Here is an 18309-nt window from a genome sequence, read left to right as displayed (position 1 = left end):
CCTCTCCATCATGGTTGACAAATCCACGGTGTCCCCCTCTCAGAGTGCAAAGAATATCAAAGCAATGACTCGCTCCTGCAGGTTCATGCTCTACAACATCTGTAAAGTACGACCCTTCCTCACACAGGAAGCTGCGCAGGTCCTAATCCAGGCTGTGGTCATCTCCTGTTTACACGACTGCAAATCTCTGTTGGATGGGCTCCCCTCCTGTGCCATCAAACCCCTGCAACTTATCTAGAACGCCGCAACTTCCCAAGTTCTCCCATGTCACCCTCCGCACACTCCACTGGCTTTCAGTCGAAGCTCGCATCCACTAAAATACCATGGTACTTGCCTACGGAGCAGCAAGTCAAATTGCCCCTCCCTACCTTCAGGCTATGCTCAAACCCTACAACCCCGACCCGAGAACTCCACCACCTCTGGTCCCACCCCGATGGGGGGGGGGGGGGGGGGGGGGATCAGCTCCCGTTCAGCCCAGTCAAAACTCTTCTCTGTCCTGGCACCCTATTGGTGGAATAAGCTTCCCCCTGAACCTAGGACAGAAGAGGACGTGCTCCTCTTTCGAAACGTCTAAAACCCTTCCTCTTCAAAGAATATGTTAAATGAATCCCCTGGCACTGATCCACAATGTTTTAGCCCTCCACCGTTAAAATATAAATAAGAAATAAGTGAAAGAAAAAGGACAGAGCTCTCCACACGACCTCGCCAATCAGTCTTGAGAGAGATAGAGCGAGCGCTTGGTGACTTCTTGGTGAGTAAGTTCTGTCTCGTATGACTGCTGGGTGTATGTCAAACAGATCAAGAGATACAGTGCTTTCAGAAAGTATTCATACCGCTTGACTTATTCCACATTTTGTTGTGTTATACAACAGATTAAATAGATTGTCTCGCACATCATATCCCATAATGAGTGCGAAAGAGAAAAGTAAAAACATGTTTTTAGACATTTTTGCAAATTTATTGAAAATTAAATCTCATTTACATAGCTATTCACACCCCCGAGTCAATACATGTTAGAAGCACCTTTGGCAGCGATTACAGCTGAGTCTTTCTGGGTACGTCTCTAAAAGCTTTCCACATTTGGATTTTGCAACATATGCCCATTATTATTTTCAAAATTCTTTAAGCTCCGTCAAATTGATTGTTGATCACTGCAAGACAACCATTTTCAGGTCTTGCCCTATTGTTAAGTCAAAACTACAGTAACTCGGCCACTGAGAAACATTCAGTCCTCTTGGTAAGCAACCCCAGTGTAGATTTGGCCTTGTGTTTCAGGTTATTGTCCTGCTGAAAGGTGAATTCTTCTCCCAGGGGCTGGTGGAAAGCAGACTGAACCAGGTTTTACTCTAGGATTGTGCCTGTGGTTAGCTCCATTCCGTTTCTTTTTATTCCGAAACTCCCCAGTCCTTCATGATTACAAGCATACCCATAACAGTGATACTCAGTAATGTGTTGATTTTCCTCAAACACAACACTTTGTATTCAGGACAAAAAGTTAATTGCTTTAGCACATTTTTTGCAGGGTTACTTTAGTGCCTTGTTGCAAACAAGATGCATGATTTGGAATATTTTTATTCTGTACAGGCTTCCTTCTTTTAACTCTGTCAATTAGGTTAGTATTGTGGAGTAACTACAATGGTGTTGATCCATCCCGAGTTTTCCATCGATCACAGCCATTAAACTCTGTATTGCAAGGTATTGGTAAACATCCCTGGTCTTTGTGGTTGAGTTGGTGTTCAAAATTCACTGCTCAACTGAGGGACCTTGATGATAATTCTATCTGTGGGGTACAGCGATGAGGTAGTCATGTTAAACACTATCATTGTACACAGAGTGAGTCCATGCAATTTATTATGTGACTTTATTATGTACTCATGAACTTATGTAGGCTTGCCATAACAAAAGGAGTTAAATACTTGTTGTTGTTGTCCATTTGGACATCTTAAATCTATATTCTACTTGTCCCAGTATTTTTGACTGTTTCTTTTACTTTTCCCAGATGAGAACAAGCGTTAAAGAGCAACTGCTCCTAAAAAGCAACTAATCCCTTTGAAAACAGCCTATGTGGTATTGATATGAGTCAGAAACATTTATTATTGTGTCAACATTGACTACAGTGTAAGTAGGATCATTTTAATCATAGTCAGTCTCGTCTAAAACAGAGTTTGGAACCCCATCTTAAAAATTAATTAAAAATGTTAAATCTTTTCACTGTTTGTTCTTCATTTAAGATTATGGTTAGGCAAAAGTTTAGCCTTGTGGTAAAGGTTAGGTTTAAAATTAAATTCTAATAAGATAAATTGTAGAAATAGGCTGGGTTTCTGACTGTGGCTGTGGTAACGACCTAGAATTAGCTTGACCCAAGTTAACTACCCTTGTGACACAGACGGCTTCATCAACAAATGGTAATGTGTGTTATATATAAAAATTTGTAAACCAAAAATACCCGGTTTGATAAAGTAGTAATTACCCAGCCAAGCAGATACAAGTAGTAGATCATTTTGGTTGTGAAGTGAATTATCAAAAGCGTTCTCATTTCTTTATAACAAAATGCAATTAACCCCTTGGCTGTCTATCGTATCACCCTGTCACAGGCCCTCCCGGTCAACACCACCTCATAACATGAGGAAGTAAACTGTTTATAAGGATCGTCTGCTGCAGTTGTTTGAGAAATGTCCAGTTTGCAGCCGAACATCCAACACAGAGAAGACCAGCAAGGGGACACTCAGCATCACGCAGACATTCCCTCGCTGTGAGCATTCCTATAAAACGGAACAGGGAGGACACTTGAAATCAGGTTGGTCAAATTTAACCTGGTCAAAAAGGTCAACAGTTTTGAGACCCCCCCCCCCCCCAATTCACTATCGCAACCTAGGATGGTGGAACCAGCCTGATCGCTGCGTTTACCTTTCTATCTCACTTCACATACCACGATATCTGAAGTGAAATAGAAAGGTGAACACAGCGATCAGGTTGGTTCCACCGTGCTAATCATAACCTCCATTGATAATGCAATCAGTGCTCTGCGTGTGTTTGTGTCAGTGGAGGCTGCTGAGTGGAGGACGACTCAAAATAATGGCTGGAACGGCGCAAATGGAATTGCATCAAAACGCATGGATGTATTTGATACCATTCCACTGATTCCGCTCCAGCTGTTACCATGAACACGTCCTCTCAAATTAAGGTGCCACCAAACTCCTGTGGTTTGCATGTGACCGACCAGTATTTTGACGAGGGTCCAGGAGCTGATCTACGCTGGCAAAGACCACACCTCCAGCCTCACCTCGTTTGCTCAACAACGTTTGTTGACGGGTAGACAAGAATTAGGTATGTTTAGTCTGACCTGTTCAAACTTCAACGTAGTACCTGTGTGTGTCAGATATCACCTATCCTAACGGCCATTGGTAATAGAACAGTGACTGTGTATATGTTCACAGATGCATCTATGGAGCCAGCACTTGGAGACTTGCAAGATGATGTGCTGGAGTCCTGACCTACAGACAGGCTTGATACTGACATCTCTGAATGGAGAGAAACATGGCACACGGCATAAAAATGTTACTAGACAACTTTTACTTGTATCGTCTTTTTTTATTATTGAATTAAAAATGGTACGAGTCAATATGGGGAGGGAGAGAGCCTCTGTATTCTGCACAAGGATCAGGGAACTCCTGTTGTATACGGGACACCACACAGACAGGTATGACCACTGATATGTTTGCCAAGGCAGCCCCATTACCACCAGACAAAATGCAGATAGGCAGAGTATCAGTATTGGCTGGGAATGACAATGAAAAGGTCAACGGTTCACACTGTTATATTAGCAGAACACTGCTTCTACGGTATTCTGTAAAGGGTTGTTTATTCAACATGGACCCGTTACTACATTTGAAAGTTATCAAGACACTTAGTTTAGAATATTTGCATAAGTTTAGCAATCACATTATTGTCGTGTTATCCGTCGGCATCCCACTATACACCTGCCACCTGCCTGTAGTTATTGAACTCAACAAGCAGGAGATTGGTTTGTTTGTTGTGACTGAGAGGGAGGGGACCTGCAGGCAAGGTTCTGACAGATTGAGGTGTCGTGGTTGTAGCATGGACACACCCAAGAAACACCCACATAAAAATACAACCCAAGCCAACTTACATTTGGCTTCTGTCATGGCCGTCAGCATTTCTTGGGGAGCAAGCCAAAGAGAGAGGCAAAAATCTGCGGGTGCAATTCCCCCTTAATGTCGAGCTCCGATTTACTACGACTTTGATATGTGGTTCTCACCCAGCCATCTTAAGATGAATTAACTAATTCTAAGTCGCTCTGGATAAGAGCATCTGCTAAATTAAGTAAATGTAATGTCTCAGCTAACTTGATACACTCCACTCATTTTGTCATTAAAAGTATCTGGGGGGGAAAAATGTAAGTAGTTGAACGGCAGTAATGAAAGAGGCATTGGTGAACATCATATAGCAGAGTACAAATATGTAACAGTCTTTTTACGCTTATATACTATGTACAAAACATTAGGAATACTCATTCTTTCCTTGACAGACTGACCAGGTGAAAGCTATGACTCCTTACTTGTTAAATACACATCAATCAGTGTTGATGAAGGGGAGGAGACAGGTCAAAGAAGGATTTTTAAGCCTTGAGACATGGATTGTGTATGTGTGCCATTGATGGTCAATGGGAAAGATGAATTGAGGCTGTTCCTAATGTTTCGTACACTCAGTGTATGCCTTATACATCACACAACATCTGTATGCAATATTCTACCCAGGAATAGTAAACACTGAAATCTGTTACTCTCGTTATTCCAATTGCATCTGTGGATCTTTAAAAACAAATATCTTTGTCTTTATGCAGGGTTTGATCTAAATGTCAGAAGCTATCGAGTGGAATGGTTACTTTCTATGTTATAGTGTAGAATGTTTTTTCTGCTGGTGTAGCCTGAGGTAGCTCCTCTCGGAGAACCTCTTCCCGCAGTGTGTACAGGCAAACGGTCTCTCTCCCTTGTGGACCTTCAGGTGCATCTTCAGGTTGCCAGCCAGAGAGAACCTCTTCTCACACTGGGGGCAGCTGAAGGGTTTCTCCCCCGTGTGGACCCTCTGGTGTCTCTTCAGGTCACCAGACTGGGAAAACCTCTTCTCACACTGGGGGCAGCTGAAGGGTTTCACCCCTGTGTGGACCCTCTGGTGGATCTCCACCTTCTGGGGGCAGCTGAAGCCTTTGTTGCAGAACATGCAGAGGAACCGTTTATCTTTACTATTGACTGAAGTTGGTCCCCCTCCCCACGCCTTGGCCCTTTGGTCCTCTGAGTTCAATACCTGATCGAAAAGGACACAGCCATGTGAATCGGAAGGTGCCATTGATGTGGACACTGGGTCGCGATCCCTGAAAGCGTGTAAAGGGGAGTTGGTGGCGACAATTTGATTAGTCTCTAAGATTCCTCTGTAATCTAAGAAATCTCTGCCTTGTGAGTGTCCTTCTCCATTCCATGTCAGAGGTGCGTCGTCCTCCACTTTCACAGTCACCTCATCTGCCACTGTAACCTCCCCTTTCTTATCTAGGCACCCTTCAGAGTATACACTACTATTGTACCCGTTCCAGTACCCTCTAGACAGATCAGTCTGTGTCTCTAAACCCAAGGGCATGTTGCCTGGGTCCATCTCTGTAGCGTAAGAACAAGACGGATCATCACCGCCAGAGTGTAACGCGTCACTATCACCACGGGAATGAACCATCCTCTGGCTCTGGTGAAATACCGGTAAATACTCTGAGCCAGGAGCAGGAGGACAGCCCTGTTTCCCCAGCCCCAGTCTGTCTGATCTGTGGTCAGATCCTGTGTATAATAGCCTGTGTGTTACAGTTAAAGTCTCGGTGTCTGTCTCTGACTTGAGGACGGCGTTCGGCGCTCCACTGACCTCCGTGATGCTGCATCCGGTCCTGGGCTGGGGCGAGGCGGCAGTCGTGAGGTCCTCCGTGGCTACAGGAGGTGCCACTGCTCCAGTCTGGAGGTCTCCGCTGTGCAGTGGGTCCTCTGCTTCAGTCCTCTCCTTCTTGACCAGAGACGGTTCTTCAGGACCTGCGGCCTCTGCATCTGCAGACTGACACAAGAAAGGAGGTTATTATTGCTACATCAGTTGAATCAGATAACAATGTCGTAGAGAAGTCTCACAAGCTCCCCTATGGCTGATAAATTAGGATGTACATGTAAGCAAATTGGGATAGTGGATATGTACATGTGGAATATGATCCAGGATTCATCTGACAGCATTCAGGAGTCGTCTCCACAGTGGCCATACAAACGTATCCAAACCAAAAAAATATTGATTACATACAATATCTGCGCTGGGATAAAGGCTTGTCCTACTGCTTACATGGATGGGACACGGACACATACAAGAAAGCCCGCTATGAGCTTGGATGAGACATTAAACATGCAAAAAAGAACAATGTAGGAGGAAGGTGGAATACTATTACACCGGTTCCGGTGCTCGTCGTATGTGGCAGGGGTCGCAGATGATTATGGATTACAAAGGGAAACCCAGCTGTGAGACACCCAGTGGTGCAGAACTTCCAAAAGAGCTAAATACCCTTCATGCTCGCGTCAAGGAATACAACACTGAGTCTTGTGTGAAAGCCCCAGTTGTTCCAGATGACTGATTGATCTCGCTCTTCGTTGCTGATGTGAGTAAAACTTTTAAACAGGTCAACAGTCGCAAGGCCTCCGGGCCAGACGGAATACCAGGGCGTGTTCTCAAAGCATGCGCAGACCAGTTTACAAGTGTCTTCAGACATTTTCCTTCTCAGTCTGTAATCCCAACATGTTTCAAACAGACCACCATTGTCTCTTTTCCCAATAACTCCCAAGGTTACCTGCCTAAATAACTACCGCCCTGTAGCATTCACATCTGTAATTATGAAGTGCTTTAAAAGGCTGGCCATGACACACATAAACAACATCATCCCAGACCACCTGGACACACTACAATTCACATACCGCCCCAACAGATCCATCCACAGATGACAGAATCTCAATTGCACTTCACACTGACGTCTCCCACCTGAACAAGATGGGAAATAACTATGTGAAGACTACAGCTCAGCGTTCAACAACATAGTCCCCTCCAAAATAATCCCCAAGCTGGGGTCCCTGGGACTAGAGACCTTCATGGGTCTAAAAAGTTGGACCCTTTCCGAATTGGACCTGGGGCTTTTCCATCCAGACCTGATATGCATAAATTATTTTTTAATATAAATATCCATTCCGAACTAATAGCTGGCATAGCTAGGTTATTTATCATCCAATAGGATTTCATAGTGACTACCTGTCTTGACTGCATCAAACAAGGAGAAGCTAGTTAGGCTAGCTAGCTAGGCTGCATGCGCTCTCTCATCCTACAGTTACAAACAAAACCAACTCCATTCAGAGTATAAATTACAGCCTACCTGTTGGCTCTTGGTCGTTGTAGCCTATCCTTGTCTTTCAACTTTTAATTCCAGCATTTTAATTCCATCTTCTATTGATTAAATAACTCCTAACTTACCCCACACAGAGAGACTATGACTGTAACCTACTGCCGCTCTGATGACTTAAGTTTGACCAACAAGTTACATGCGCCACCTTCGCGAAAAGCAGAGTCTCTCTCTCTCTCTCTCTCTCTCTCTCTCTCTCTCTCTCTCTCTCTCTCTCTCTCTCTCTCTCTCTCTCTCTCTCTCTCTCTCTCTCTCTCTCTCTCTCTCTCTCTCTCTCTCTCTCTCTCTCTCTCTCTCTCTCTCTCTCTCTCTCTCTCTCTCTCTCTCTCTCTCTCTCTCTCTCTCTCTCTCTCTCTCTCTCTCTCTCTCTCTCTCTCTCTCTCTCTCTCAATAACATACAGGGATGTTAGAGACTTAGAGGTGTGGTGCTAGGACAACAACCTCTCCCTCAACGTCAGCAAAAACAAGGAACTGATAATAAACTACAGGAGAAAGAGGGTAGAGCACGCCCCCCTCACGCTCATCGACGGGCCATAGTGGAGCGGGTTGAGAGCTTCAAATTCCTTGGCGTCCACATCACGAACGACTCAACATGGTCCACGACAGCGCGTCTTCCCCCTCAGGAGCCAACGGGTTTCTCCACGCATCGCGCCGACAGAAACAAACATCTCTCTGGTAAGAAGAGTGGCGGGGGCGTATGCCTCATGACTAACGGGACATGGTGTGATGAAGGAAACATACAGGAACTCAAATCCTTCTGTTCACCTGATTTAGAATTCCTCACAATCAAATGTAGACCGCATTATCTTCCAAGAGAATTCTCTTCGATTATAATCACAGCCGTATATATCCCCCCCCAAGCAGACACATCGATGGCTCTGAACGAACTTTATTTAACTCTTTGCAAACTGGAAAACATTTATCCGGAGGCTGCATTCATTGTAGCTGGGGATTTTAACAAAGCCAATCTGAAAACAAGACTCCCTAAATTTTATCAGCATATCGATTGCGCAACCAGGGGTGGTAAAACCTTGGATCATTGTTACTCTAACTTCCGCGACGCATATAAGGCCCTGCCCCGCCCCCTTTCGGAAAAGCTGACCACGACTCCATTTTGCTGATCCCTGCCTACAGGCAGAAATTAAAACAAGAGGCTCCCACGCTGAGGTCTGTCCAACGCTGGTCAGACCAAGCTGACTCTACACTCCAAGACTGCTTCCATCACGTGGACTGGGATATGTTTCGTATTGCGTCAGATGGGAATATTGACGAATACGCTGATTCGGTGTGCGAGTTCATTAGAACGTGCGTCGAAGATGTCGTTCCCATAGCAACGATAAAAACATTCCCTAACCAGAAACCGTGGATTGATGGCAGCATTCGCGTGAAACTGAAAGCGCGAACCACTGCTTTTAATCAGGGCAAGGTGTCTGGCAACATGACTGAATACAAACAGTGCAGCTATTCCCTCCGTAAGGCTATCAAACAAGCTAAGCGTCAGTACAGAGACAAAGTGGAATCTCAATTCAATGGCTCAGACACAAGAGGCATGTGGCAGGGTCTACAGTCAATCACGGACTACAAGATGAAATCCAGCCCAGTCACGGACCAGGATGTCTTGCTCCCAGGCAGACTAAATAACTTTTTTGCCCGCTTTGAGGACAATACAGTGCCACTGACACGGCCTGCAACGGAAACATGCGGTCTCTCCTTCACTGCAGCCGAGGTGAGTAAGACATTTAAACGTGTTAACCCTCGCAAGGCTGCAGGCCCAGACGGCATCCCCAGCCGCGCCCTCAGAACATGCGCAGACCAGCTGGCCGGTGTGTTTACGGACATATTCAATCAATCCCTATACCAGTCTGCTGTTCCCACATGCTTCAAGAGGGCCACCATTGTTCCTGTTCCCAAGAAAGCTAAGGTAACTGAGCTAAACGACTACCGCCCCGTAGCACTCACTTCCGTCATCATGAAGTGCTTTGAGAGACTAGTCAAGGACCATATCACCTCCACCCTACCTGACACCCTAGACCCACTCCAATTTGCTTACCGCCCAAATAGGTCCACAGACGATGCAATCTCAACCACACTGCACACTGCCCTAACCCACCTGGACAAGAGGAATACCTATGTGAGAATGCTGTTCATCGACTACAGCTCAGCATTCAACACCATAGTACCCTCCAAGCTCGTCATCAAGCTCGAGACCCTGGGTCTCGACCCCGCCCTGTGCAACTGGGTACTGGACTTCCTGACGGGCCGCCCCCAGGTGGTGAGGGTAGGCAACAACATCTCCTCCCCGCTGATCCTCAACACGGGGGCCCCACAAGGGTGCGTTCTGAGCCCTCTCCTGTACTCCCTGTTCACCCACGACTGCGTGGCCACGCACGCCTCCAACTCAATCATCAAGTTTGCGGACGACACAACAGTGGTAGGCTTGATTACCAACAACGACGAGACGGCCTACAGGGAGGAGGTGAGGGCCCTCGGAGTGTGGTGTCAGGAAAATAACCTCACACTCAACGTCAACAAAACTAAGGAGATGATTGTGGACTTCAGGAAACAGCAGAGGGAACACCCCCTATCCACATCGATGGAACAGTAGTGGAGAGGGTAGCTAGTTTTAAGTTCCTCGGCATACACATCACAGACAAACTGAATTGGTCCACTCACACTGACAGCGTCGTGAAGAAGCGCAGCAGCGCCTATTCAACCTCAGGAGGCTAAAGAAATTCGGCTTGTCACCAAAAGCACTCACAAACTTCTACAGATGCACAATCGAGAGCATCCTGGCGGGCTGTATCACCGCCTGGTATGGCAACTGCTCCGCCCTCAACCGTAAGGCTCTCCAGAGGGTAGTGAGGACTGCACAACGCATCACCGGGGGCAAACTACCTGCCCTCCAGGACACCTACACCACCCGTTGTTACAGGAAGGCCATAAAGATCATCAAGGACATCAACCACCCGAACCACTGCCTGTTCACCCCGCTATCATCCAGAAGGCGAGGTCAGTACAGGTGCATCAAAGCTGGGACCGAGAGACTGAAAAACAGCTTCTATCTCAAGGCCATCAGACTGTTAAACAGCCACCACTAACACTGAGTGGCTGCTGCCAACACACTGTCATTGACACTGACCCAACTCCAGCCATTTTAATAATGGGAATTGATGGGAAATGATGTAAATATATCACTAGCCACTTTAAACAATGCTACCTTATGCTAAATGACTTAAATGTAAATGTAATGTAATAATGTTACTTACCCTACATTATTCATCTCATATGCATATGTATATACTGTACTCTACATCATCGACTGCATCCTTATGTAACACATGTATCACTAGCCACTTTAACTATGCCACTTTGTTTACTTTGTCTACACACTCATCTCATATGTATATACTGTACTCGATACCATCTACTGTATGCTGCTCTGTACCATCACTCATTCATATATCCTTATGTACATGTTCCTTATCCCCTTACACTGTGTATAAGACAGTAGTTTTGGAATTGTTAGTTAGATTACTTGTTGGTTATCACTGCATTGTCGGAACTAGAAGCACAAGCATTTCGCTACACTCGCATTAACATCTGCTAACCATGTGTATGTGACAAATAAAATTTGATTTGATTTGAGGAGACTTAAAAGATTTGGCATGACCGGAAAGCACTACAGAGGGTGGTGCGGAGAGCCCAGTGCATCACCTGGGCCGTGCTCCCTTCCATCCAGAACCTCTATATCAGGCTGTGTCAGAAGATGGCCCGAAATATTGCCAAAGACTCCAGCCACCCGAGCCATAGTCTGTAAATGGTACCAGAGCATCGGCTCTCGAACCAACAGGCTCAGCGATACTGTAGCTTCTACCCCCAAGCCACAAGACTGCTAAAGACTGCTAAGAGTGCGAAATAGTTCATTAATTGGTTACCGGACTATCTTGCACTGAATCTATGCACACTCACGAGACTATACAGTGGGGATCGAAATGATTGGAAACTTTGATAAAAAGGAGCAATAATGACTGTATAAAATAAATAATTAAAATGCTGATCTATATATTGTATGCTACAAAAAAAAACTGAAATTGTTATTTTATACTAATAAAATTGCTTGGAGAAAGAGATTACTTGTTGAACAATATTTTTTTCTTAAAAATGTAGGGGTTAAAATTAACACCCCTAAAGATTCATAGAAATAAAGTAGTCACAAGTTTAGTATTTAGTCCCATATACTTGCTGGAGGCATTTTCTGTTTGTTTTGGTTGTTTCAGATTATTTTGTGCCCAATAGAAATGAATGGTGAATAATGTATTGTCATTATGGAGTCACATTCATTGTAAATAAGATTATAATATGTTTATAAACACTTCTACATTTATGTGGATGCTACTGTAACAGTATAACTTTAAACCGTCCCCTCGCCCATACCCGGGCTCGACCCGGGACCTTCTGCACACATCAACAACAGCCACCCACGAAGCATCGTTACCCATCGCTCCACAAAAGCCGCGGCCCGTGTAGAGCAAGGGGAACTACTACTTCAAGGGCTCAGAGCAAGTGACGTCACCGATTGAAACTCTATTTAGTGCGCACCACCGCTAACTAAGCTAGCCGTTTCACATCGGTTACACTACCAGGATTCTCTGAGCAATTGTATTAGTATAAAATAATATAATTCCCCCCCCAAACAATGTTGCAGACAATACAGCTCAGTATTTGATAGCCGAGTGGACCCTTTCTGAAATAGACAGGTCACATTTGATGTACTGTAATTTCTAAATGTTACACTATGACACGAACCTCTATCACGATAACATGCTGGGTTGAGGTTCCACTCCCCTCATCTACAGCTATGGGTTGGTCATCTCTCCATGTATTGTGTCCCGCTGGCTTTACAAAGCTCCTGGGGCCTCCGGTGAGATGTCCTTCACCTGAGAGAGTGATTGGGGGAAAAGAGGTGGTTAGGTACCGTCAATGTTCAACACTATATTGTAGACTATTGACACTGTCTACAATTGGCAAGGATGCAAGAGAACACTTCTCATAACTTCTTGATATACTATTTATTGATTATGTTCCAAGCATCACATTCTTTTTTATTTAGTATGACAATAGGAAAATCCGTAAAAATCAAGAATCTGGTTAGAATTTGATACTGGCCATCCCCAAATCTGGCTTCCCTACTTCTTACTTAAACTGCATACTGTATACTAAATCATACTATTTAGAAGAATGTACTGTTTAGTCAAAATGAATGCCCTAAACAACAAATACCAATTTACTAGGTTCATCCATACTATCAATGCTTCATCTAATGCGCAATTGCTCTGTTCTCCACCATTCATTCATTTTGGTAGTACATCCCATATGTGATTATCAGCTATTTTTGCCTGCTAAAATGCCTACTATTTATAGGATGTTATTTGACGAGACAAACAATGGATGCTATGTGAAAGATCTATACTGAACAGAAATATAAAAATGCAAAAAGCAACAATTTCAAAGACTTTACTGAATTACAGTTCATATAAGGAAAGCAGTAAATTGAAATGAATTCATTAGGACCTAATCTATGGATTTCACATGACTGTGAATACAGATATGCATCTGTTGGTCTCTGCTCTGTCGAGTCTGTATTGTGCAAGCCGGGAATTTTGTGATTGATGTTTATTTTTTAAATATTTTTTTCCCAAGTGTAAACTACCAGAATTCAGTGGCTACAGGCATACAATCGATAAAAGCTAAATACCTGTGAATTTAAAATGTGTCCCATCCATCTTGCTGTGCAGGTGGCTAGCAGGAAGCTCACTGTCTCAAGCCTAGGCTAATTATTTGCTGGAAACGGTGCAGTTTAACCTCCCATCACTAGAGTAACTCATCAAGACCAAACATAGCATTACAATGTAACCCAACTCAGGTGTAGCCCTACCTTAGAGGTAAACTGTGTAGACTTGTAGGCCAACCTTCTGCGTTACAATTCAGACTTAGTGAGAAATGTGTGTCTGTGTTAGGCTGTGTGTGTGTGTGTGTGTGTTTGTGTCTGTGTGGGCTGTGTGTGGTGTGTGTGTGTAGGTGGCACGGGACAGGTTTGGGCATATTATTTGACACTCTAATCAGGCCTAATCAGTTAGGCTACTGAATAGAACATAACTGTTCTATATAGACTAACTCTTACTAATTGGTAAATAGTTAACCTGATTTTTGTTCAGGATTATGTAATCCCAATTATATGTACTCTTATTACCCCTGGTGTGCGTGGCATCTTACTCCGTATTGTAAACATTCTTAAATACTAATGCATACAGCACTGTACACTACATATTCTATGTACATAACCAGTTACCAATGCTGCTACTGCTCATCATGTTTGCACTGTTACTGTACACTTATGACCATATAAGTCACCCTTGCGGCACTATGTACCATATTAATGCACCTATATGCTGATATTTGATGAGAGCGAGATGTGTATAATATGTATAAACTGAAGGTAGAAGCCTAAGTGCTATTGTTTATTAGTTTACTCCAATTGGGGGAAAGGTGGTAGGGTTTGCAGGAACTAATAAAGGTATATCCTAAAAAAAAATGTGCATATGAATGTGTATGTATGTACATATATATATATATTTACCCCAAAAATATATGGGGGATTGGAAATTATGCAGACAATTACATTGATGGAAGCAACAATCTATCCTCAATATTAAGGCTGATCCATCCCTTAAAAAATATATAATATACACCGTGTTTACAAAACATTAAGAACACCTTCATAATATTGAGTTGCACACCCTCGATCTTGAGATAGTACACTATAAATGTGTTGAAATTAAGAATCCAGACAAGTGATTTGGTGTCATTATTGACGAGGGCACAGGTGTCAAACTCATTCCATGGAGTGCAGAGTGTCTGCGGTATTTTCGCTACTCCCTTGTAAATAATTGATTAATTAATTTCACTAATTAGTATGGAATTCCCCACACCTGGTTGTCTTGGGCTTAATTGAAACCCCTGGACTAGGGATTAACCTTGACCAGTCCGCAACCTTTGACCTTGGAAAATAATGTATTTTAGCAATAATAAGTCCTATCCTCATGAAATAAAGTGTTGTGTTCCTAAGAAGCATTTCGCTACACTCGCATTAACATCTGCTAACTATGTGTATGTGACAAATAACATTTGATTTGCTCCTCTATAACATGGAATACAAAGTAGAACACCAGAAACGGTTTAATTTTGACCCTTAACACCCTACTATTTACAAGTATGTGTATTCAGGAAAAATGGCCAGCGTGTCTCTGTGCAAAATTATATTTTTCTTTATTGACCTACTTGGTCAAATGAAGGTAAACATAAATAAAATATTTCGCTACACTCGGTCAAAATTAAACCGTTTCTGGTGTTCTACTTTGTATTCCATGTTATAGAGGAGCAAATCAAATGTTATTTGTCACATACACATAGTTAGCAGATGTTAATGCGAGTGTAGCGAAATATTGCAAGATAGCTTAATAATCAGGGTAAGTATTGTATATTATCCAAAAACTGACCAAGACCCAATTCTGCGTAACACATCAGAACACATGTCCAGAAGGTAACGGGGCGTTCAACAAAATGTACCTCTAGCCATTCCTCTGTATCGGTCGAGGATCTTGACACTACTGGGACGACTGGCGAGGACGCGCTCTCGTATTGTCCTCTCTGCGCGCTCCCGTGACACCTTCAGTTCCAGTTGCTGTAGTTTCCTCCGCAATCCCCTGTTTTCTTTCTGGCTTTGAGTTATTTCCAAACGAAACACTGCATAGTCGTCGTCTACGACTTTACAGATCTCTGCCACGGCTGCATTCGCTAGCACCTCCATAATCGAGGCAATTTGAGTGTGAAAAACCATACCGTTAGCCATTGTTAACTAACGTTAGCAGCTAGCTAGCGTTACCTAGATAACATCTATCAACCAAGTCCTGTCTTCAACGCGAATTAAAGACTACCCGAGTTAAGTATATTATGTTTTGCAGTTCGAATGAATCGCATTGAGTTCCAGAGTGTTAATAAATGTCTAAATAACAAAACAAAAACGCTAACGTGAAAATTGTTCGTGATCACTATTCACTTCCGTTTACTACTTATTTACCTTTGTATTTTCGGATCGCAACCAACTGAAAGGTGCATACACCGCCACCTACTGTACTGGAGTGTGAGACCACCCTCCAATTATTATCTTCACTAAACCTAAGCTGAATACTCTGCTACTAACTGCACTATTTGTGACGGGATTTGGGTATATAGTATACTGGTCATAGTATGGATATAGTTAGAATGTCAAAAGTTCCCGAAACTCATGCTAAATTCGCCAAAATACGAAGTACACACGCAGTGGACACTTTCTGTGCTTTTAGGACCCATAATTCAGTTCTTCCGAAAATGGGCGTGGCTTCACCTTTTCAGATTTGAAGAGAATGGTGGAAAATTTGCAGCCGAAGCCTGACGAAGGCGAAAACAAATGAATTGTTTTAACTAATTATGACAAAATTGTTAAAAAAAGAATGTTGAGCAATGTAATCACTTTTAAAATAACTAACGTTACACGCTATGTTGGCTGACAATTTATTAGCTACGTCCTTATACAAACCGCATAGCATTAGAGCAGTAGGTACTGATATGTTAGCTATCTACCCAACTTTAGTTGGCTACTAATACATCGAACTTGCCAGACAGTATTATTAACTACTACTCCGTTTTCAGAGCATTCTCGCGCAGAATAACTGATGAATTTACGAATGCTAAACACAGGATGAATATGGTCGGTGTCACCAACGCTCGATATAAAATGAAAATGGCCTAACCAGCTCTACTAGGGCGAGTAAAATCAGTGAGGTGTTCTCTAGCTAGCCCCCCGAAAAAAGTGACCTCTAGGTAGCCATCGTTAACTTGGGTGCTTGACCGCTGCTGAATGCTCAGACCAACCCTACTCCCCGGCCAGAGCGTACGGTGTGCGCTCTGAACGCTCCTAATTTATGAACGGACAATCTGACAACGCTCAGACCGCACTCTGGCATTGAATTTACAAATAACCGAAATCGTAAAATGTTTAGCTAGTCATTTTTTATGCTAACAAGCTAGCAAAATGTTGCATAGCAACAGCATCAACTTCCGGTGGACAGGTTAAGCTCTAGTACGTTCAACTAGTTTGTTTACAGTATACTAACTAAAATGAACTAATAGTATACAGTATTTTAGTATGGGTATTCGATAACATATCTGGATTTCTAATAAAATAATTCCCTACAAACCCCACCCAATCCCACCCTAATCAAATAAACTCTCCCTTTCTACATCATACATTCCACAAAATATTAACACATGTTAAACCGTTTCGTCTACCATACACACATTCCAGTACCATTTTACCCTATCAATTTCAAAGAGGAATTAAATTCTGTATGCCCCAATCTCATCCTATACAACATAACTTCCTCCCTTCTGTTCCCATTACAACACTGTCTCCGTACAGATTTATTTGTATAAATGTCTCTCCTTAAGACTTTTCATCCCCTTGCCTCTGACAGCAATATTTAAATTTCTCCTCTAATTAACTGCACCTGTATATCTACAATATGTTGCTTTTTTTGCCATTATATCTACTATATCATTTAAGTAACTGGGCGGCAGGGTAGCCTAGTGGTTATAGCATTGGACTAGTAACCGAAGCTGACAAGGTACAAATATGTTGTTCTGCCCCTGGACAAGTCAGTTAACCCACTGTTCCTAGGTCGTCATTGAAAATAAGAATTTGATCTTAACTGACTTGCCTAGTAAAATAAATTCAACTTTTGTATGGGTAGGAATCCAACAAAACTGAATACCATTTTTTTCTCTCTCTTTGTAACCCCAACAACAGCGTCATTACTTCTACCCATGAATCCTCTCGTTCTGATTTTCCAGCTCTTAAACTACACAAAACTGATGCAGATTTGTATGTGTCTCTGTGTGTGGAGTAAAGGTGGTCTAGAGTTTGTTTTCATCTGGTTGCACATGTGACATGCTGGTAGAAATGAGGTAAAACGGATTTCAGTTTGCCTGCATTCAACTCCCCGGCCACTAGGAGCGCCTCCCCTGGATTAGCATTTTCTTGTTACCTTATGGCCTTATTTAGCTAGTTGAGTGCGGTCTTAGTGCCAGCATCAGTTTGTGGTGGTAAATGGACAGCTACGAAAAATATAGATAAACTCTTGGTAAATAGTGTGGTTTACAGCTTATCATTAGGTACTTTACCTCTGGCAAGCAAAACCTCAAAACTTCTTTAATATTAATATTAGATTTCGCACACCAACTGTAATTGGGATCCTGAGTGGCGCAGGGATCTAAGGCACTGCATCTCAGTGCAAGAGGCGTCATATGCAACTACATCTCAGACAGAGTTCAGTGTGTCAAATTGGAGGGTCTGTTGTCTGGACCTCTGGCAGTCTCTATGGGGGTGCCACAGGGTTCAATTCTCGGGCCGACTCTTTTCTCTGTATACATCAATGATGTTGCTCTTGTTGCTGGTGATTCTCTGATCCACCTCTATGCAGACGACACCATTCTGGATACTTCTGTCCCTTCTTTGGACACTGTGTTAAATAACCTCCAGACAAGCTTCAATGCATACAACTCTCCTTCCGTGGCCTCCAACTGCTCTTAAATGCAAGTAAAACTAAATGCATGCTCTTCAACCGATCGCTGCCCACACCTGCCCGCCCATCTAGCATCACTACTCTGGACGGTTCTGACTTAAAATGTCTGGTTAGACTGTAAACTCTCCATCCAGACTCACATTAAGCATCTCC

General features: G+C 43.2%; 2 protein-coding genes and 1 long non-coding RNA gene across 4 annotated transcripts in view; 1 reads left to right on the top strand and 2 right to left on the bottom strand.

The window, feature by feature from the left end:
* Positions 1 to 18309, bottom strand: part of LOC124001614 (gastrula zinc finger protein 5-1-like) — a 532153-nt gene that overhangs the window by 6393 nt on the left and 507451 nt on the right. The gene's annotated exons all lie outside the window — the stretch shown is intronic.
* LOC124001677 lies at positions 1514 to 16469 on the bottom strand. Its single transcript, XM_046308678.1, has 4 exons — positions 15104 to 16469; positions 12284 to 12414; positions 5923 to 6105; positions 1514 to 2762 (listed from the first exon to the last, which is right to left on the bottom strand). Exons 1-4 carry the CDS (start codon positions 15384 to 15386, stop codon positions 2640 to 2642), a joined length of 720 nt encoding a protein of 239 aa, XP_046164634.1. The 5' UTR covers positions 15387 to 16469; the 3' UTR covers positions 1514 to 2639.
* LOC124001688 lies at positions 1516 to 3648 on the top strand. Its single transcript, XR_006832839.1, has 3 exons — positions 1516 to 2797; positions 3185 to 3327; positions 3438 to 3648. It is a non-coding gene; the product is annotated as an uncharacterized LOC124001688 (long non-coding RNA).

This window comes from Oncorhynchus gorbuscha, linkage group LG17 (assembly GCF_021184085.1).
Source record: "Oncorhynchus gorbuscha isolate QuinsamMale2020 ecotype Even-year linkage group LG17, OgorEven_v1.0, whole genome shotgun sequence".
In the NCBI taxonomy this organism is placed as follows: Eukaryota; Metazoa; Chordata; class Actinopteri; order Salmoniformes; family Salmonidae; genus Oncorhynchus; species Oncorhynchus gorbuscha.
The sequence above is the reverse complement of the archived record's forward strand: the minus strand, read 5'-3'. Positions and strand labels throughout refer to the sequence as shown.

Excerpts from the sequence above, each read along its gene's own strand:
- LOC124001677 (XM_046308678.1), bottom strand. The coding sequence starts at position 15,386 with ATGGCTAACGGTATGGTTTTTCACACTCAAATTGCCTCGATTATGGAG. Across the intron at positions 12,415-15,103 it reads ATACAGAGGAATGGCTAGAG|GTGAAGGACATCTCACCGGA; the intron begins GTACATTTTGTT and ends TCACTCTCTCAG. Across the intron at positions 6,106-12,283 it reads AGCATGTTATCGTGATAGAG|TCTGCAGATGCAGAGGCCGC; the intron begins GTTCGTGTCATA and ends TTCTTGTGTCAG.